The sequence below is a fragment of the Hemibagrus wyckioides genome, linkage group LG22, assembly GCF_019097595.1.
Source record: "Hemibagrus wyckioides isolate EC202008001 linkage group LG22, SWU_Hwy_1.0, whole genome shotgun sequence".
In the NCBI taxonomy this organism is placed as follows: domain Eukaryota; kingdom Metazoa; phylum Chordata; class Actinopteri; order Siluriformes; family Bagridae; genus Hemibagrus; species Hemibagrus wyckioides.
The window spans coordinates 19,278,458-19,301,813 of record NC_080731.1 but is presented as its reverse complement, the minus strand read 5'-3'; the positions used below and the strand labels follow the sequence as shown (position 1 = coordinate 19,301,813).

Below are 23,356 nucleotides of genomic sequence, written 5' to 3'. Positions count from 1 at the left end.
AGCACAGAAATAAAGGTTGTGTTGGAACCACAAAGTTTCGTTATTTCATTTCTTAGTGTTTAGGCGAACCCAGGAATAACGCTCGGTTACATATATATGTTTGTTATTTTGTTTTTGAAATATTTGTTTTGTTTTTGGATTTGTTATTTTGTTTTGCACTTCTCGGCCATTGTTCAATATGGACGTGCACTTTAGCATCAGGGGTTGAGCTGAAGACTCTCTTAATATAAGAGAGAATTTCTGCCTCCTACTGATCAACTAGAGATTTACCATGCAACTTAAATTCAACTCTTAATTAAATTAAACACTTAACACCACCAGCAATCATTATGGTCCTACAACAACAGCAACCTGCAGATGCTTTATTATTTTCATATTATACACATGTATAAAGTTTTGCCACAATGTCTACATAAGTGATTCATACAAATAGCAGTTTTTTATTGTCAGAGCCTTTACAAATCTGCTGTTTAATTAGGCACAACAACAAAGCAAATAAGTGTATCTGATTGCAGCTAAATATTTTATTACATTGGATTATAAACCAAGAGACTAGATGCAAGATTTACATAAAATTAAGAAGAAGAAGAAGAAGAAGAAGAAGAAAGAAATGTACAGAATCCTGAAATGCTTGTTATAAAATATCTGTAAGTGAGATTTATTAAATAATAGAATTCCTTCAACCTAAGACCATCTCAAACATCTGTTTAATATGAGATTAATAAAATGTAGATGATATGACGTTATGTTCACACTTTCCTCTGTCCCTCTGAATAATATAGAACATGTGTATACAAGTTTTCATCGTGTATCTTGTTCCTCTTGGTTTTCTTCTTAAAAGACTGTGGTGAAGCGTAATAGACTATGCCTTCTGAGTCCGAGTCAGAAACCTGCAGGAACACAGAAGATACACAGAGACGATAAAATCTAAAAATAAATTAGGGAAACCGAACATCTAGAGGTTCTAATTAAGCTGGTGTGAGCTTTAATAGAGATCATAAAGCCCTCGTGGAGGAGAAACTTCAGAGCCTCGTTCTTTTAGAAATTTAGCATGTGTACTTTCATTGTTCCTGAGAATAAATCTGATAAAACAGAGATAGGTAAGGGTCAGAGACAATACAATAGTGGAAATTACAACCCGCAAATATTAACACATATTACACTGCCTGGCCAAAAAAAGTCACACACTCTAATATTTGCTTAGATTACAGCCTGCAGTCACTGTAGCATTGTTTCAATAAGCTTATGCAATGTCACAACAATTATTTCTGTTCAGAGCTCCATTTATTTCTCTCCAACATCTACTGATGATGGGAAAGTCAGAACACTGCATAAAGTCTTCTTCAGCACATCCCAGAGATTCTCAATGGTGGTTAAGGTCTGGATTCTGTCGTGGCCAATGTCTTCCAACATGGTTGTTTAAGAAATGAGAAGCTACTCACTGCATAAGTTAGGGTTAACTTGTTGCCAGCTAAATCATATTAATCACCTTAAGACATATTTGTATAAGACACAAATAAAATATTTAACATCAAAATTAAATCAATGTTAATAAATCTAAAGGTCAGTGTATCTACTGCCCTTCTTTGGTTTTAACTTTTGTAGTTTCAGATTTACCTCATAGGTGTCTTTGTCAGCACCTAAAGCAACACCACAGAGACAATATTATTAGTAGTAGTAGTAGTAGTAGTAGTATTAATAGTAGAGAAGTATATATTTTTACCTCTGTGTGTTTTTCTGTGTTTCAGTATGATGAAGATTGGGACACAGAGAAGAAACACAATCACTGCACCAAACACCACAATCAGCATGAAGAACACAGCAGGAGACACAGAACCTGGGAGAACAAAACATTAATGAAAGTGTTTTAATCATTATGTATTGATTTAGAAATCTAAAAAAATGTTTGTGAGAGCAGAAATATCAATTTCTCTATCTGTGTTCTCAGAAAGTGCTTTCTTTCAGTCACATTAATCAACTTTTTCGGAATCTCTTCACTATAAATGTACCTTTCACGTGTAAATAGGTGGAGTTTGTAAAAAATATTAACCATTAATATTTGATTTAGAAATGTAAAAAAAACTTCTGTGAGAAGAAAAATATCAAACCTTTTCCTCTGTCTTGGTTTTCAGAAAGTGTTTTCTTTTGCCCTGAAAAATGAAACAATACTTTTACCACCTCAGTCATCTAATTAACTTCTACTTTTAATAATTTACTCTATAAATGTACCTTTCACATGTAAATAGGTGGAGTTGCTGAAGATCATTCTCTCAGTGAAGCTGCAGTAATAGAGTCCTGTATCAGAGACGTTTACTGCAGTGATTGTGAGAGACGTTTTACTGCCATGAACAGACATCACTATTCTCTCACTCTCACTAAAGAACACACAATTTTCTGATGGAGCTGAAGGCAAAAACCTTTTACACCCAAGAAGAAGTGGAACTGAATCACACATGTGTTTAAACCAGAAGATCTTTTCTGGACGTTTCAGATCATGTTGGCACCAAATAGTGACGTTATCTCCAGCTTCTGCCTCCAAAGTTAAAGAGCTCAGAGTCTCTGAGAGCAAACCTGCAACACAGAAAACACAACACACATTATAACACGTCACATCTCACTTTAATACACAGAGCTAACAGAGGAGATTTTAGAAAGGTTTCTACATGTATTATTGTCTGTATTATTTGTATTACATGTATTATTTGCATCTAAAATTCATACTGAACTAAATTAAACTGAACATTTTGTAAACTGCAGTAACAAAATCTTATCCCAAATCAATTTGATTATAAACTCACCCATAATGCAGAGAAACACAGAGAGAGTTGTAAACTGAAGCATTGTGTATCAGACCAGAGACAAAGAGGAAACGGTCTGTTGGGTGAATCAAACCCTGGTGTATCTCCCTCTCTCCCTCTGTGTGTGTGTGTGTGTGTAGAGGGGATGTGGTTATTTCTGAAGCCTACAGCTCTGTTAAAAATAAAAAAAAATCTACATGAAATTAGATTAAATGGAAATAAAGTGAGATTAAAGATTTAATGGCATGTTTGAGTATTGAGCTTTTTTGATGAGTATTACTGTATATTTGGAGAGTTTTACAGTTCATGTTTAATATATGTTCATGTTTTAATTTATTTCAAGAGATGTACACTATAGTTACACTCAGTATAGCAGTGTAGCAGTTAGCACTGGTCCCTTAAAAATTCAGGCTCTAGGGTTTGATCCTGAGCTCAGTTTACTACCTACATAGAGTTTCAGTTGTTTTCACAATGAGAACCTGAATTTTTGTGTATGAAGATATTTAATCATGTCATTTTTATGTTATTAAAAATATTCAGCCCTGTTTAATTTTTCATTTGTTTTTATTATCAGCAGTGTGAATTGATATATGAATTGTACACATGAATCAACACTCTGTCATCATTTCTAAAAAAAAATGATAATGATGATAATAATTCAGTTGCTTTCCTGCAGAGTGATAAACGGAAACTGCAGAGTGTGAGAAAGCACCCGGTGGTCAGAAGCGGGTAAAATGCAAGGTGAGTTTCATATATATTTGTGGTTCATCGTAATGCATATAAACGTCCTGAGTATCAGATCTGTGGTTGGAAAAAATTAAACCATGAAATGGTCAGATGCTGCTTATAAACTTGTGGTTAGAGAGATGGCTGGCCTTTGACTCCTGACAGTTGAGCCAGAAAACCTTAGTAGGCTCTAAAGTTATTTAATTAAAATAAATCAAACCTTCATGTATATTCATAAGTCCTCTTTTTTTATCAACTAATTCTATCTATCTTAGATCTAAAATTATTCGCTATTTACTATAAACGATTTAATTATAAGAGTGTCAAATAAAGAAGCTTTTATTGTCATTTTAGCCATATATAGCTGGTGCAACACAAAGTGAAATGAAACAAAGTTCCTTCAGGTTCATGGTGTACATAAAAATACAGAGCTACACAAAACAACTAGAGAATGAAGACCTAAGTACATTAAAAGTGTGGTGTAAATCTCCCTGATGAAGGGAAGAGAGACTCTGATGATCATTTCAGCTGTCCTCACTATCTGCTGCAGGGTCTCTAGACTCCCCATGACACAGAGGATGCTCAGGATGCTCTCAGTGGGACCATTGAGACTGGACTGGACTCTGCATGACCTGGACTAACTGCAAAGGAAGCTGTTTAGGGCCAGCAGGCTCAGCTTTTCGAACTGAAGTCTATGAACAGCATTTGTACATCTTTGTACATTTATGCTTTCTTTGTCCAGATTGGTAAGGACCAGATGATGGGTGGTGGCTCTCTGATGGCCCTGGACTGTTTGGCCATTTTTTTTCTTAGTGCCACCTTTGTCACCTCATCTGAAGGGAAAGTCTCTGGTCTTCAACAGTACACTTACCATTGCAGTAAAAAAAAAGCTTACAGCAGAGTTTAGAATGGTGTGGCTATAAGCATTTCATTGTCTGTACCACTTATCCAATCTATCTTCAGGTCTCAGGAGTCATCAGGCATCAAGGCAGGATAATAATTATTCAATGAACAATGTACCAGTGGGTGTAAATGTTATCTCTTTACAGATGTGAATGCAGGTAGGAATAAACTATACATTCATGAATTACAGCATTAAACAAAAATTTAATTCTGCAGATTAAGTAAGTTTTTTGAGACATGTATCATCATTTCTGTGTCTCAGGTATAAACGCTCAGAGTTTCTGTGAGATGTGTACACATCAAATCATACATTACAATATCTACATTAGGAATCGACTCCTTCGAGAAGAGTCGGTTTCTTCAAAAGAATCGAATCACTCCACCGAGTCACTTTACCTAGCACTTCAATAAAAAGCAAAGCTAGCCGCTCGGTTTCCATAACAACGAATTTAAAGTTTATACGTGTCTCTGTTTTATTTAACATCTTAAATGAAGCATGAAATGTTTAGTTTTAATGAACTTTTAGCGTTTAGCCCTATTTGTGAATATTAGCCATGTAGCACCGATATGGCCGCAATTAGCATTAATGCATTAAGTAACACAAAAGGACTTGGTACAACCCAAACTCCCCCTCTTTAAATGAAGTGGTTCAGCACCATTTTGTGGAAGCCGTTTCTAACTTAGCAACTAAAAATTAACCATGAAATTATGAATAGATTTCGCAAGACGTACAGGAAACTATTATTTTATTACTTTTTAAAAATATTAAATTTTTTAAAAGTTAAATGTTATATTATACTTCTTACAACCTCCACCCCCTGCGTTTTGCGCTAATGGTTTACTCCGCTCACTTCCTTGTTTTGTGGGAAAGTTTTATTTTGGAAAGTCTCTGCTTTCTCTACCATGTCTGTGCGTTAAATAATCCCAATAAACTTTCTTTCTTTTATATTTAAATAAATGTGGCTTATGGGAAATATTCCCATACTAGGTACTAGGGTTTTTTTTTTATATATAATATATTTTAAAGGAGTGTGAAATGGACTTTAAACAGAAGTTTCCCCTGCACTGGCTTGTTTGGGAGAACGACTACAGACAGCTGGAAAAACAAATACAGGCGGTATAAACATCTTTATTTCATTATTTATTTATATTTACAGCCTGTAATAATGTGTTAAAAGTCCTGTGTTAGCCGTGGGGAAGCTAGTCAAAATAGCATGCTAGCTAACGGAATACCTCCCGAGCTAATTGGGTTGTTTAAGTGATTAATGGAAGTAAATTGTGGTGTTGTGTATAATTGTGTTATTGTCCGAAATCCTTTAGAAAATTGGAGTCGAGTTCCTTTAAATCTCAGCTTCGTCTGGTTAGCTGTTTTGTAGCTGGTAAATCTCGGGCTCAGTCCCAAACCACGTACTAGTGCACTAGGTAGTGTGTAGAAGACCATTATCTAGTAGACTAGACATAGTGCACGTGTAAAGGGAGCAGGACGCGATTTGGGATTTTGTATAGCTCTGTAAGATAACGAGCAAAAAGCAGGAGCAATCAGATTTGTGGCGTTGAGTTTGAATGAGTTAATGAGGTATTTTTTTTCATGTTTATATAAAATATGACATGCAGTTACTTCAAACAATGGTATGAAGGTATTCGAAACACCATTTAATGTAAATTGTGATCATCGTAATTAATAATCGCAATCGCAGTTTCAAGAGAATAATCGGCAATTATGATTTTTATCATAATCGTGCAGCCCTACAGTGACACCTCCCTCCCAGATGTGCTGAACGACTTCTATGCTTGTTTCGAGGTTCAGAACAACATAGCGGCGAGGAAGTACATCCCTCCTCATAACGACTAGGTTCTCTGTCTATCCATGGCTGAACTGAGGATAACTCTACTATGCAGAGTTAACCCACGGAAGTGCTGGAGCAGACAAACTGAGAGGCAGAGTGCTAAGGTAATGTGCAGAACAATATTTCCCTTGTTCCTACTCAACATTCAGGACTGTATTGCAGAAAAAGAAAAAAATCTCTTTCTCTCTCACACTCATACATAAACCCAGAACTGTACAAGACTAAAGAGAACTGAACTGTACAAAACCCCGTGTCTCTCTCTCTCTCTCACACTCACACACACACACACACACACACACACACACTCTCACCTGTGTGGAAACACACATAACTTATATTGTTCACTATTTATTGCAGTACCTCAAACCCTGTTATTGTTTCATTACGCTGCTATGTTTATATTTATGTTTATGCCTATTTCTATTTGCACTACCTCAACCGCTGCTACTCTGAACATCATTTCATTTTTTATTCCATTTCATTTTTTACATTTCACTACACATGTTCTTTTTCTTTTTCGGCGCTAAGTGTGTTGTTTTTGTGTTGTCTTTTTGTACCTACTGTTTCTGTACTGTTTTGTCTTTGCTCTGTTTGCACCTAGCTGCACAAGCTGCACTTTATGTGGCAAAAGTCACATAAAGACAAAAACCTTGGTCCTAGCTCTGTGTTTTTTCGTATTTGATCTTTATGTTGTATGTTTCTGTAGCACCAGGTCCTGGAGAGACGTTTCATTTCACTATGTACTGCGTCAGATATATGTGGTTGAAATGATAATAAAGAATCTTGAATCTTGAATCTCAAGACAACGACCATCATGCTGAGGAAGTCTACGGCTTCACTGAATATCGTCTTGTCACACTCACACACATCATAATGAAATGCTTCGAGAGGCTCGTCATGAGGTACATTAAGACCCAGCTACCACCCTCACTGGACCCCATACAGTTTGTGTATCGTCCTAACCTCTCCATCGACGATGCCATCACCACAACCCTCTATCTGGACCTCACACACCTGGACAATAAGGACTCATAAGTACAAATGCTGTTCATAGACTTCAGTTCAGCATTCAATACCATCATCCCACTGAGCCTGCTGGGCCTGCACACCTCCCTCTGCAATTGGATTGTAGACTTTTTGACTGGGAGACCCCAGTCAGTCCAGATCAGGAACAGCATCTCCAACACCACAACACTAAGCACTGGAGCTCCTCAGGGCTGAGTGCTTAGTCCACTGCTGTTCACTCTGCTGACTCACGACTGTGTAGCAATGCACAGCTTGAACCACATCACTAAGTTCACCAATGACACGACTGTGGTGGGTCTCATCAGCAAAAATGATGAATCAGCATACAGAGAGGAGGTGCAACAGATAATAGCCTGGTTTAGAGCCAACAACCTCTCCCTGAACGACTAAGATCCTCTGTGGAGATCATCAAGAGCACCAAATTCCTTGGTGTTCATCTGGCAGAAAACGTCTCCTGGTCACTCAACACCAGCTCCATCACCAAGAAAGCCCAGCAGCGCCTCTACTTCCTGAGGAGGCTGAGGAAAGCCCGTCTCCCTCCCCCCATCCTGACTGTGTTCTACAGAGGGACCATGGAGAGCGTCCTGAGCAGCTGCATCACTGTCTGGTTTGGGAACTGGACCGTCTCAGATCACAAGACCCTTCAGGGGACAGTGAGGACAGCTGAGAAGATCATCAGAGTCTCTCTCCCCTCTATCACAGACATTACACACCCCTCACACACACTCTAACACACCCCACACACCCCTCACACACACTCTAACACACCACACACACCCCTCACACACACTCTAACACACCCCACACACCCCTCACACACACTCTTACACACCACACACACCCCTCACACGCACTCTTACACACCCCACACACCCCTCACACGCACTCTTACACACCCCACACACCCCTCACACGCACTCTTACACACCACACACACCCCTCACACACACTCTTACACACCCCACACACCCCTCACACACACTCTTACACACCCCACACACCCCTCACACACACTCTTACACACCCCACACACCCCTCACACACACTCTAACACACCACACACACCCCTCACACACACTCTTACACACCACACACACCCCTCACACACACTCTAACACACCACACACACCCCTCACACACACTCTTACACACCCCACACACCCCTCACACACACTCTAACACACCCCACACACCCCTCACACACACTCTTACACACCACACACACCCCTCACACACACTCTTACACACACACCCCTCACACACACTCTTACACACCCCTCACACACACTCTTACACACCCCTCACACACACTCTTACACACCCCTCACACACACTCTTACACACCACACACACCCCTCACACACACTCTTACACACCCCACACACCCCTCACACACACTCTTACACACCCCTCACACACACTCTTACACACCCCTCACACACACTCTTCACCCTCCTGCCATCTGGAAAGAAGTACTGGAGCATTTGGGCCTCACAACCAGAGTGTTGAACAGTTTCTTTCCTCAAGCCATCAGGTTCCTCAACACCCAGAACTAAAACAGTATCAACTCTCCCTCACACACACTCACACACAGACCTGTGTGAACTAACTCACACTATAAATGTTTACATTTTGTTTGCACTAATTCAATCGCTGTTACTGCATTATTGCACACTTCATATTGTCATGCTGCTTTGTATATGTGTATATGAGCTGTAAGCACAACATACAGCTCTGTAAAAAAATAAGAGACCACTGCCCAATCTCCAGATGTGAACCCTATTGAAAACCTCTGGAATGTCATCAAGAGGAAGATGGCTGGTTACAAACCATTAAGAAAAGCTGAGCTGTTTGCTTTTTTGCAAAGTGGTATAAAGTTCCTCAACAACAATGTGAGAAACTGGTGGAGATCATGGAGCCAAAACACATGCAAATATTCCACCAAATACTGATTTCTTAATGTTATTTACCCAAAGCATTAACACAATTTATTGACAAATTATTTGCATTTTGTTTTATTTGAGTCATTAAAACTCTGCAAATACTGCATGATCTTGGGTTATTTTGATGTGTTGTCATTTCCTTTAAATATACACTCTAAATAACAATAGTTATATTCTGAATTTAGGAGAAATATTGTCAGCAGTTCACAAAAAATGAAACAAAACTCTTCATCTCACCAATACATGAACCTGGAAGAAATAAACAGAAGAAACTCATTATTTTGCATAAGAAAATAATTATTTTTTTCCAGAGCTGTATGTTATTAGATACTTGGTTTTTAAAGTTTCTCGCTTGTGTACATTCATTTTGTTTAGTTTTTCGGTGCTTTGTGTCCTGTGTTGTTTATTGTACTTTCTGCACTGTTTTGTCTTTGCACTAGTTGCACTTTATGTCGCTAGGACAAACTTCTGTCCTAGCTCTGTGTTGTTGTATTGTTTTGGGTCCTGGAGAAATGTTGTTTCATTTCACTGTGTACTGCGTCAGCTATATGTGGTTGAAATGACAATAAAACTTGACTTGAAGCCTCAATCAGGAAAAAACTAGCTTACCCATGACTCCTATTGGTCAGATATTCATTCAGTTCTGTGTGTGTGTTGCTGTAAAGACACAAAGTTATGTAGCACATCAACATAACACACTAATACATGCTTCTGGAAGAAAGGAAGAATTAAAAATATACTGTTTTTGAGAAATAGCTGCTGGGTGTGTGTGTGTGTGTAAGAAACGAGGAGTGGAGGTAATGACATGATGGTAATTAAGTTAATCATCCTGTCTCAGTATCGAATGAACTCCTGCCAGCTGTGTGTGTGTGAAAGTGATTTAAGCACTCCTGTCCCTGTACTGTCCAAACCCTGAAGACTAGAAACTAGGAATCATGTTATCTATTGTGTAGAACTAATGGTGTGTGTGTGTGTGTGTGGTGCTTCAGGAAGCGGTCAGCACTGGAGAACCAGATGGTGCAGCTGGTTCTGCAGCGGCGTGATTACCTCAAAGCCTCTACAGCAGGAGTGCACGAGTTACTGTGCAAGATCTGTGAGGTGATTCTCTCTCTCTCTGGTGCATGCTGGGAGTGAGATTGCATGTCCTCGGTGAGAGTGCATGAGTGAGCATCTGCTGATTTTCTTAGTTTTTTAAATATTTTCCTCTTTTGTTGTCTTTACCTTTTCTTAACAAATTTGTGTAGACAAAAGAGCAGGTGTTTAAAAGCTGTGTTTGTGCACGGTGTGTGAAGTGACATGGCATCTCCCCCTTTGGGGGTAAAGTCTTCCCTCTCACTTTGGAATGGTTTCAGGTGTGTTCTGGACATAAATGTGTAGGTTGAGGGTGTTCTCCTTGCTGTAGGGGGACAGGTGGGCCATGAAAACATCATCTCTGCCTCGCAAATGAATAAAGCAGTTGTTGTTTTTCTGAACACAGAAAATTGGTAGTGGCATTTGGGTTAAGAAGACGCATATGAACATTACCCCGCTCTCTGCCCCGGCCACAAAAGTCACTGTTTCTAACATGCCTCCATTCTCTCCCCCAAAACACCTCAATAGGGAACAGATTCTTCACTGTATGCCAGCAAAATAAAAGTTTCAGGATATGGGCAGAAACCAATGCTCCACATTTGGAGCATTGTTTTTAATAAAAAATTCTTTAGTTATCTACAATTACAAGATTATCTAAGGGTGAAAGCAAAAACTTTCAAGTTAAGTCAAGAAGCTTTATTGTCATTTCTAGGGCATCGTTCAAAGATTTTCGATACCGACACCTTGACTTCGATACCGGTTCCTGAACAATACTTTTTTCAATACCAATTTTATGAAATCCATTTTAACAAAAGTACATTGCACATTACCTCAGAGAAACTTGGTTTTATTTTAGTTTTAGGTTGTTGACTTTTTTATACAGATTCAAAGACTCCTGAGCCACTGCACAAGGAAACAAAAAAGCACAAACGAACAAAATGTACCCAACACAATACATCAGTGCCAATCTTTTATAAAGTTTAATCAGTTTTAAGTCAATACATGTTGCTTACTACTGCTTAAGATCTTTAAATAGCTCAGCAGTTCTTCTTCAAAAAAAGGAGACACACAAGCTCGCTCTTGACTAATAATGTCCCCAGCAGTAGAAAATGAACACTCTGATGGTGTGGATGATGCTTGCACACAGAGATACCTTGTTGCCAAATCAGAAAGCACTGGCAGAGTGTCCTTCATGTCCCACCACCAGGTTACTGGACTCACTGAGGACAGCGTAGATGGAAGTAATCTGTAGTGCTTTATCTCTGTCTTAATCTTCTCTGAAGTGCTGCTGACAGTGGTTGGTGTTCTTGATTCAGTTGCCATGTCCTCCACTTAAATCTTAATTCTTGACCTATGATTTTAAAAAAGTTATATATTCTTAGTTAAATTACCACGGTTACTAATCAGTAAGATAGGTTTGTAAGTTCGGCTGTTTCTGTAATACAGTCCCTGGGACAATAACTTAAAGTATCTACACGTACTTGGTAAACAACACAACCACTTACAGCTTACTTACCTCCACCATGGAGACTCCACTGTAGAAAAAGGCAACAAACCTTTAACAATAAAGTTTGTGACTGCTCTGTGGCATTCATCTTGCTTTTCCTTCTTCATTTTTCCTTTTTCTGCCAGTGTGAACAGATTAACACTTAAATGTCTCCTAATTCCAGGGTCAGCAGGAGCAGAGGCTATAACATTAATGTAAGGGGAGGGGAAGAAAACAAAACTGTTAATTCAACCAACCTTAAGGATAAGCATGCTTTAACAACTTTAATGTGAGTTAAACATGACCAGTTTCTGTTAACCTTAAAACATTTTTAGCATAGATTTAGCTATCTATCTATAGCCATCCAAACAAAATCTAACGTTACGTTGGTCACAATATATAACGTTAGTACGAAGTTACCGCGCACAGAAAGAAAAGCTAACGTAAATAGATCACAAGCTTGTAGCACTATAAGTTATAAGCCGATGTTGTTTGCTTGTTTGCTAAAAGTTAAGCTTACCCGTGTGGTGGCCATGTCAAAGCAGGCTCTGGGGCAGAAAACACAGAGAGGATGACCGCATCGGCTCGGTCTTCCTGCAGTCGAAGATGGATCAACTTTCTGCTCTTATGTTTATTCCGTGCACGATTAAGTGCTTCACCAGATTTGACGTGTTGCCGGTCTTGGCAGCAATTATTTTGTTGCAAATGTTGCATCGCACGCTGTTGTTGTCGAGCTTGGTAAAATGCAGCCACACTTTCGACCTTTTCCACATGTTTTAAACACGTCTGGGTTAGGATGATCACACACAACAGCCTCAAGTGTGAACCGCGTCTCTGGGCATAACCGGTGTAAACTAGTGTTTTTCCTTGGTGCCTTGCTACAGCCAATCACCAGCATTTGATTTAGTCATGCCAAGCATGCTGCATGCTTATTGGCTCACTGACAGGATTAAATTTGATACCGAACGAAAAGACATTTTTCGATACTCTATAGTATCGAGGCAATTCGGTCGGTGCTTAAAAAGTATCGAATTCGATACCCAGCCCTAGTCATTTCATATATAACCATATATAGCTGATGCAGTACACAGTGAAGTGAAACATACCACATATAATTACAAAACAATACAACAACACAGAGCTAGGACAGAAGTTTGTCCTAGCTACACTACCAGTCAAAAGTTTGGACACATCTTCTAATTCCATGGTCTTTCCTGATGTTTATCTCTTTCTACATTGTAAAACAATGCTGAAGGCGGCCGAAATCCACAATAATGTCTTTTGAACAGTTGATATTGAGAGAGTTGTCTGCTACTGATGCTCTGTAAAGCCTTCATAACGGCTCTAATCTGAGGTGCTGTTAATTGGTGATTTCTGAGGCTGGTCACTCTAAATGAACTTCTCCTCTGCAGCAGAGGTCAGTTTTGCTCTTGCTTTACTGGGAGGGTCTTCATATGAGCCAGTTTCATCATGGTGCTTGATGGGTTTTGCAAATGCACTTGACAATACTGTTCTTGTAAGAACTATTCCAGAACACCTGACCTTCGTGTCTTAAAATAACAACTGACTGTTTTTTGTTGTCATTACATATGGATCACTGAAGTCCATGTGTGTTATTTCATAGTTTTGAATGTAGAAAATAAATCCCTAAACACTGAATTAAAAGGTGTGTCCAAACTTTTGACTGGTAGTGTACATAAAGTGCAACGTGTGCAACCAATGCAAAGACAAAACAATGCAGAAACAGAAAATACAAAAAACAACACAAGACAGGACACAAAGTGTGCAACTAGATAAAATGAAATGTGCAAACTCGAGAAACTGTAAAAGCCATGTATCTAATAACATTTGTAAACATATACACAGCAGCATGACAATATGAAGTGTGCAATAATGCAGTAACAGCGGTTGAATTAGTGCAAATAAAATGTAAACATTTATAGTGTGAGTAAGTTCACACAGGTCTGTGTGTGTGTGTGAGAAAGAGAGAGTTGATACTAGGAGTGCTCCGATCAGGATTTTTGGGGCCGATCACCGATCTCCGATCACTAGAAGCTGTATCGACCGATACCGATTACAGGGTCTATTTGAAGCCTTATCATGTAACATTATTTATTAAACTATATTTAACAACAATGTAAATTAAGTATCGAAAATACGAGAAGAGAAATATCATGAATTGATAACTGTATTTATTGGCGTGCAACATGTCAACTTAAAACATAGCAGCCTGTGCTTGGTCAGTAATTGGGAACAGCTTAGAGCTGGACAAATACAACTTTCCTGTAGATTATATAAAATAAATAAAATAACAGACAGAACAAACAGAGTCTAACTAGAAATTAACTGATGTTATGTTGTCCTTCATAAGGCTGTGGACATGTGTAAACACTGTGGTATAACTCAGGGGCGTTTCTTGGATTTGAAAACATCAGAGGCTGTCTGTTCTGGTCCATTGTTCACCTAAGTCATGTCTGTATTTTAACTTAAATACTGCATTAGTTGAATAATAGAAAGTCATGATGTTCAGACTGTAATGTCTTCAAGATTCAAGAAGCTTTATTGTCATTTCAACCAAATATAGCTGACGCAGTACATAGTGAAATGAAACAACGTTTCTCCAGGACCTGGTGCTACATAACCATACAACAACAAAGTTCAACATAAAAACACCACCACAGAGCTAGGACAGGAGTTTGTCTTAGCCACGTAAAGTGCACAGTGTGCAGCTAGGTGCAAACAGAGCATAGACAAGACAGTGCAAAAGACAATAAATACAATAAAGACAACACAAAAGAACACAGGACACTTAGCGCTGAAAAGAAAGAAAAGAACGTGCACTGGAATGTAAGTGAAATAAAATAAAGTGAAATGATGTAAAAAAAAAAAATTGACCAATAAGTAAATCTACATAGCTAAACTACATGTCACACAGCATAACAACAGTGGCTCCGTTACATCGTGGCTGACATACATGGCTGCCACGAACTCGAACTACCAGCAACCACAGCACTCACACATTCCCAGACTTTTAATTGTTTGCCTGTTTCCCAACATGTGGGTTTCTCACCCTTTTTAAGTACTTTTATTTAAGTTCCTCATTGTGAGGTATATGCTCTGTTCCTTAGGCCTGTAACATTTCTTAGTCATTTGTGTTTCTCTATGATTTTCCTTTTTTTGACTCCCCTGGTTGTCCCAAATTTGATCCTGTTTAACTCTGAATATCATGTGATTTCCATGATGATCTTTGCCTGTTGCGTTTTTTGTCTGCTGATTTTGATGATCCTCATGTTTGTTTTTGCATATTCCTTTTTTGTGAATATCACAATACTTTTACCTGATTTTGTGACTGCTCTGTTAATTTTAACCTATTCCTATTTTTTGTGATTTTTGATTATTGAAATGCCCTGCTTTTGCATGCTGCCCTTTGTGCTGCTTTATGACACCATGGCTTAAACAACCAAAAATGGGCATTAGAAATGAACTTGACATCAAGCCTTGACCATTTTATTCCAAAATCTATTCCTAATTTAGTTTTTATCATATGGCAGTAACATATGTGTAATATAAATTTTCAAAAGATACATGAGGAACAAAATGCAATGAAGCATGTTGTAATAGGACTTAAAGATTAGTCGCAGTCCTACTCAACAGAGACTTATTACTGCCACAGTAAAGTCTGTTATTTTCATGTAACTGCAGGGTCTGCAGGGGATACAGTATAAAACAAATTTGTCAGATCCTATGGTACTGTTTTTATATAATTCAAACAGGGTTCCCAAATTTTATAAAATAGTTCACCTCTGCCTCTGAGTAGGTATGTGATCTTCTCTAAAGCTTTACGGCTGCATACCTCTGACAGCCACAATCCAACTGGTACATCATTGTCTGCTTTCCATTTCAAGGCAATACATTTTTTAGCTATTATCAACAGTATCTCCAACAGTATCTCAGTAAGCTTAATAGCCTGACTGTGTCTAAGGTAGGAGTTGGTAAAATTACCCAGTAAGCACACCTCTGGGTTCACTGGAAAATCAATTCCATGAATCTTTGATATAATATCGCATACTTTCATCCCAAAACTCCTTCATTTTAGAACACAACCAAGTAGAATGCAAAAATGTCCCTTCTTCTGTGCCACATCTAAAGCAAAGGGGTGAAATATTGTTGTTATTGGTGTTATAGTTGTGTATTCTGGATGAAGTACAGTGAGGGAAAAATTATTTGATCCCCTGCTGATTTTGTACAATTGCCCATTGACAAAGAAATGATCAGTCTATAATTTCAGTGGTAGGTTTATCTGAACAGTGAGAGACAGAATAACAAAAAAATCCAGAAAAACACATTTCAGAAAAGTTATACATTGATTTGCATTTTATTGAGTGAAATAAGTATTTGACAAAATTTGCAAAACATGACTTAGTACTTGGTGGCAAACCCTTGTTGGCAATCACAGACGTCAGACATTTCTTGTAGTTGGCCACCAGGTTTGCAGACATCTCACATCTCAAGGAATTTGGGCCCACTCCTCTTTGCAGATCCTCTCCAAGTCATTAAGGATTTGTGGCTGACATTTGGCAACTTGAACCTTCAGCTCCCTCCACAGATTTTCTATGGGATTAATGTCTGGAGACTGGCTAGGCCACTCCAGGACCTTAATGTGCTTCTTTTTGAACCACTCCTTTGTTGCCTTGGCCATGTGTTGGCCATTTGTTGGGTCATTGTCAGGCTGGAATATCCATCCACGACCCATTTTCAATGCCCTGGCTGAGGGAAGGAGGTTCTCACTCAAGATTTGATGGTACATGGCTCTGTCCATTGTCCCTTTGATGCGGTGCGGTTGTCCTGTCCCCTCAGCAGAAAAACACCCCCAAAGCATAATGTTTCCACCTCCATGTTTGATGGTGGGGATGGTCTTCTTGGAGTCATAGGCAGCATTCCTCCTCCTCCAAACACGGCGAGTTGAGTTGATGCCAAAGAGCTGGATTTTGGTCTCATTTGACCACAACACTTTCACCCAGTTCTCATTCAGTTCACAATCATTCAGATGTTCACTGGTAAACTTCAGATGGTCCTGTACATGTGCTTTCTTTAGCAGGAGGACCTTGCGGGCGCTACTGGATTTCAGTCTTTCACGGCGTAGTGTGTTACCAATTGTTTTCTTGGTGACTATGGTCCCAGCTGCCTTGAGATCATTGACAAAATCCTCCAGTGTAATTCTGGGCTGATTCCTCACCGTTCTCATGATCATTGAAACTCCATGAGGTGAGATCTTGCATGGAGCCCCAGACCGAGGAAGATTGACAGTCCTTTTGTGTTTCTTCCCCTTGGGAATAATCGCACCAACTGTTGTCACCTTCTCACCAAGCTGCTTGGCGATGGTCTTGTAGCTCATTCCAGCCTTGTGTAGGTCTACAATCTTGTCCCTGACATCCATGGACAGCTCTTTGGTCTTGGCCATGATGGAGAGTTTGGAATCTGATTGATTGCTTCCTTCTGTGGACAGGTGTCTTTCATACAGTTAAGGAGCTGAGATTAAGAGCACTCCCCGAGAGTGCTCCTACTGTAATCTCAGCTCCTTACCTGTATAAAAGACACCTGGGAGCCAGAAATCTTTCTGATTGATAGGGGGTCAAATACTTATTTCACTCAATAAAATGCAAATCAACTTTTCTGAAATGTGTTTTTCTGGATTTTTTTTGTTGTTATTCTGCCTCTCACTGTTCAAATACACCTACCATTAAAATTACAGACTGATCATTTCTTTGTCAGTGGGCAAACGTACAGAATCAGCAGAGGATCAAATAATTTTTTCCCTCACTGTATAACAAAAGAACATCTGAGAAAGTACACTTTTATTAGATTAGAATTATTAGAAACCAAATGAATGGTCTGTGGTTGGATTTTTCAGACCTTTAAATCGAACGTTTTTGCATGTGTTCAGCAAAGGCTCTCTCTGGTTAACACACACACACACACGATGACAAATAACCAGCACCCCAATGCATAACAGGTGGCAGGATTTTAAATAGTACTGCTGTGCTTTTTCTCCAAACAGAAATTTTGTGTTTTGTGGCCAACGTTTCATTCATTCTTAATTCTGCAGTGCACAAAGACATTCGAGACAAATGTGTGCTTCCAATTTTGTGGCAACAGTTTGGGAGGAACAACATATTGATGTGTATTTTTATTCCAAAATAATTTATCACTGATTCTCTCACCAGTCCATTTAGACCAGAGCTGGCACTGCTTTTTGCAGACTGCAGTTTGTACACATCACACATCATCATCATCATCATCATTATTATTATTATTATTATTATTTCAATTATTATTATTTTAATCAGACATCATTCAGTGTCTGATCCACAACACTAAATATGCACTAAACTAACAGTGAATACACACTAATCTCTTATTTACACAACTCTCTTTCAAGAGTTTAAGAGAAAATTAAATTTACTGTTCTGGAATATTGGGGGGCTCTGACCAATCAGACTTCAGAAAGTCAATCCGGATTCAGTGACGTCACCAGATGGATGGATGGAGTCATTGTAAAGTACAGGTACATAGCAACAAAATGGTGTTTATCATCTACCAGAAGTGTAAATAGTAGAAATTTTGCAAATGAACTAGATAAATATGTACATCAATAAATAAGGCTGTCAGTATGTGCATAGAGCATATTTGCAAGTTGTATTTACAGCAGATAAAGTGTAAAGAGTAATTATATATTTGTGCAAAATGTGTGCATTATGTACATTGTACAGTATGTACAATAGATAGATAGATAGATAGATAGATAGATAGATAGATAGATAGATAGATAGATAGATAGATAGATAGATAGATAGATAGATAGATGAACTAGTGATTCATGAATTTACAATATGTACATTATAATTATATTATACAGAGGAAATGTAGCAGAATGTGGGAGGAGTCCTTGATTATTTTGTGTGCTCTGTGCAGACACCTACTGTGGTGAAGAGTCTCAGTGGCAGGTAGTTGGGTGCCGATGATGCGTCCAGCAGTTTTCACCACCCTTTGCAGTGATTTTTTTCCACACACTGTGGAGCTGCCATGCCACACTGTGATGGAGCTCGTCAAGATGCTCTCAATAATGCAGCGGTAAAAACTGGTGAGGATCTTGGGGGATATGTCAACTTTTTTTTAATATTCTCTGGCAGTAAAGACACTGTTCTGACTTCCTAACCAGAGTTGAGGTGTTCAGATGCCAGGACAGATCCTCAGAGATGTGGACACCCAGGAACGTAAAGCTGGATACAAGCTCTACTTCAGACCCATTGATGTAGATAGGTGAGTGTCTGCTGCTGTTAGAGGGTTGAGGATATGTGATTACCCAACCTTACAGACTGAGGTCTAAGATGTGAGAAGTGCAGGATTATTCTGAAACTAAAAGCAGTAGATGAAGAAGTAGAAGAGTTGTTATCAACTCTTATTATAACTGTTATTGTTGAGTGTTTGCAGGTGCAGAAGGTGAGTTGAGGTGGAAATGTGGAGAGAGATATTAATTCTGAGGGCAGCAATCAGTCTGTCCTCATCTGAGGGTGAACAGTTCTCAGAAGATCAAATGAGAAGATCTTGTTTTGTAGCCTGTGTCTGGAGAAAAGATATGTTAATATCTAGTGGAGTCAAAATTTTGGCAAACCAAAAAAATACACAAAAGGTGAGGGTGTGCCCTCTTTGGCAGTCTATTTGGCTACTTTATCAGCTAAAGAGTTATCCTGAGCCACTTCAGAATCTCCTGGGTCGTGGCCTTGGACCTTAATGACAGCTAAATGTTTAGACAACATTGAGGCCTCTAAAATATAAGAAACAGTGCATACCAAATTTTACCAAAATCATAAGCTACACCAAAAGTGTATTGTGACTCAATATAAATAGTTACAGTCATGTTCCATCAAGTGATCAGGTTCCTGTTCCTCTGAGCAGGTCACAAGGTGGTGTATCGGGGCAGCTGGGTTATATTTTTGTCTGTTACGGGTTTGAAAGTGAAATTTTGTGTGACACAGGATGGCTTCATAGCTTGAATGACACTGTGTGGTCAGGTGTTGTGTCTGAATGTTATTAATAATAGTGAATACATGATGTGGTGCAGATACACAAAATTCAGCTGACCCAGACATTCGGCTGATAGAATAAACAGAAAATAGACCACGTTCGGTTTAGAAAAACACCTGAAACTTACTCTAAACAAGAAATAAACAGGTAGTCTTCAATAATCATAAACAGAATCATCAAGTTTGCTGATGACACCGTTGTGGTCAGACTGATCTCTGACAACAATGAGACGGCCTACCTGGAGGAGATTAGGAATCTGGAGAACTGGTGCCAGAGGAACAACCTCCTCCTTAACATCAGCAAGACTAAGGAGCTGATAGTGGACTTCAGCAAAAAGCAGGAGAGGAACTACCAGACCCCCGTGATCAATGAGAGCCCAGTGGAGAGAGTGGACAGCTTCAGATACCTCGGTGTTTACATCACACAGGACCTGTCATGGTCCTATCACATCAACACCGTGGTGAAGAAGGCCCTCTTCCAACTCAGACGCTTGAGAGACTTTAGACTGCCCGCTAAGGTGCTTAGGAACTTTTACTCCTGCACCATAGATAGCATCCTGACGGGAAACATCACCACCTGGTTCAGAAACAACACCATGCAGGACAGATGAGCTCTTCAGAGGGTGGTGTGATCAGCTGAGCGCATCATCCCTACCAAGCTCCCTGACCTGCACAAGCGGTGCTGGACCAGGGCCAGGAAGATCATGAAGGACCTCAGCCACCCCAACATTGGACTTTTCTGTTGAGGTCAGGGAAGCGCTTCCGCTCCCTGAAGGCCAACACAGAGAGGCTGATGAGAAGCTTCTTCCCACAGGCTATACGTTGTCTCAACGAGAACTCCACATAGGACTCAACTGATTGGACTTGCTTCACACACGTGTTGGAACACACCAAAACCAACCACACTGTACATTTGCACATTGCAGGACTGAAGTCCATAATACATAAAACATAAAACATATATGTTGCACATTTCTGCTCCTGTTTACACATAAAGAGGACTTGTGCACATCTGGATGGACAATAACACTGCTGCTCATCATCTCATTTCACTCCATGACCACTCGTACTGCTGCTGTCTGCACACTGCACATTTCATACACTTTACAGTTTTGTTATTTATTACAGTCGTTTACAGTTTTTACATTTTTATACATATACTATATTCTATATACATATTATACCTTACCTTATTCTATGTATATTTTATTATATTTTATTTATATTTTATTTTTACCTAATGTAAAAATTTTAGTTTTTATATTTTGTATTTTTATCATTTATATTTTATCCTTTTCGTTTTTCTGTCCTTATTCTTTTTTTTCCTTTTCAAGGGTCAAATGAGTCGTGTAAGCATTTCACTGCATATCATCCTGTGTACTATTATGTATGTGACAAATAAAATGTTTATTTGAGAAAATGGCTGCTGTACAGCAGGCTCTGTATGAACTCTAGGGAGGTTACTAAACTGCACAAAAAACAAAGAGAAGGAAACAACGTGAGTAAAACAAATCAAAGTTATGTAAACTACATAAGTATAAAAATTATTCTACTGAAGAGGTTTCACCTACTAGATGTATTAACTTTAACACTTGCAATTAAATTAAAATCAAATTCCAGGACAGAAGAAGCTGATGAAATACTGAGGGATGGAGTAAAATCACTCCGCCTCTTACATCAGCACTGTGTGGGAGGTCGCTGAGATTCATAGTCTTTCTGAGGTATGAAGAGCTTTATGGAATTTATTTATGAATGTCTTTATTAAATTTGTTCATAAAAAAATCGTAAAGTTCAGATGGAGGAGGGCAGTGCTTTACTGAAAGTTCTTCTTATTCTCTCCTTTTCTCTTCGTTTATCATCAGGTGAGTTCTAACACTAAACTATCAGATAATATGAAAGCTTTTGTGTTTTGTGTAAATGTGTCTCAGTACTTAAAAGGACTGTGAAAATAAAAATTATTTAGCTCACAATGCGCTTAAAGCTCTGAAATTATTAAAGTGGAAACATGTATATCTGTGTTAATGCGAGTCTTTAACACGAATATTGTGTTAACTCTTGATTATTAGGTGACTGTGACACGGTGACCGTCTTTACATCCGGTTTCGATTTCTCCGAACTGTGTTTGTTAGATTTAAACACTAATGCCGAGTTCACACTGCACGATTTTAGCCCTGATTTTCAGGATTTGGAGGCAAATCGGAGCTCACGAGTTACAGTCACACAGTGTGAATGGCCGGTGAGTCGCCGATGCCCGTGAAATCAGGGGCGTATTCAGGGGTGCGACAAGCAAGCAACCCCCCCCCCAAAAAAAGCTAAATCTATAGTATAATCTATAATTAAATCCTAGTGTTTATTATGTTTTAACTTGAATAAAGTCAGTTGTAATCAAATGTAATAAAAAAGGGAATTTTTTTTGTTAATGTAATTTTTCTCATCCCTGTATATATCCATTAAGTTACATTTATTTAATAACCAGTATTTTTCGAAGTGTTTTCATAAAACTAACACAAGTTTATAAAATAAATCTAAGCAATTTAAAAAACCCAGAAGCATAAAGGTCATCAACCATTTTCTTTTAATAAGCGGATTGGCCTTTACCAGGGACGTCGTTAGGGCTAATCATTCGGGACTCGAGCCTCGGATGATTTTAATCGGAATGTTTTATCCCGAATTTTGCCCCCGGAGTGTAGAGGAATTAATGAAATGTTGATCGGTGTAGTTGAGCACTGTTGCCATTTATTGTACACGATTTGGTTGACATCTCTCTCCGCGCGCCAAAATACCGCGAGAGTGTGCGCTGGAATATGCTCTAGAACAGCTCTCACGATACTTTAATGTCCTACATCTATCGGTCTGCACAGCGCCGCTTTCAGTCGAACACACCTATACACACACACACACCACGTGACTAAAACACACCTATACACACACACACACACCACGTGACTAAAACACACCTACACACACACACACACACACACCACGTGACTAAAACACACCTATACACACTCACACACCACGTGACTAAAACACACCTACACACACACACACACCACGCGACTAAAACACACCTACACACACACACCACGTGACTAAAACACACCTACACACACTCACACACCACGTGACTAAAATCAGTGTTGGGGACGTAATTTAATTACAAAATAAATGTAACAGTAATTCGTTACAGTTACTTAGAAAAAATATGTAATTAAATTACAGTTACTTATGAAATTGTTGAAGATTACAAATAGAGTTACATCTGAATATTTTCTTTAAAAACTAGTATATGTTGAATAAATATTAATTTGTTGTTAGAGTTTGTTAAAGTGCTATTCTGATGATTTTGATTGGTTCTCTGGTTTGAATTTGCGGCACGTCTGCCAATTACGTTAATCCACATTGCCGCTGAAAGCTTTAGGCCACTACACTGTCTGAGAGTGACCACCATGGCGAGTGATAAAAATGCATT

The 23,356-nt window shown here is 38.8% G+C and overlaps 1 protein-coding gene across 3 annotated transcripts in view; it reads left to right on the top strand.

Annotated features, from left to right (window-relative positions):
• The first annotated feature begins 5,187 nt into the window (after positions 1-5,187).
• Positions 5,188-23,356, top strand: part of LOC131343301 (class I histocompatibility antigen, Non-RT1.A alpha-1 chain-like) — a 36,525-nt gene continuing 18,356 nt past the window's right edge. Inside the window, exons 1-5 of one of the 3 annotated variants that reach the window (XR_009203131.1) lie at positions 5,188-5,544; positions 6,172-6,378; positions 18,240-18,365; positions 18,773-18,941; positions 19,020-19,120. Coding sequence is in view for 1 of the 3 variants with exons in the window: in XM_058374874.1 (XP_058230857.1) it covers positions 21,680-21,746 (67 nt within the window). In the remaining 2 variants the exon portion in view is untranslated. Of the gene's footprint in view, positions 5,545-6,171; positions 6,379-18,239; positions 18,366-18,772; positions 18,942-19,019; positions 19,121-21,337; positions 21,747-23,356 lie in introns of those variants that run through there. The other 2 variants (XR_009203130.1, XM_058374874.1) reach the window with 2 other exon arrangements.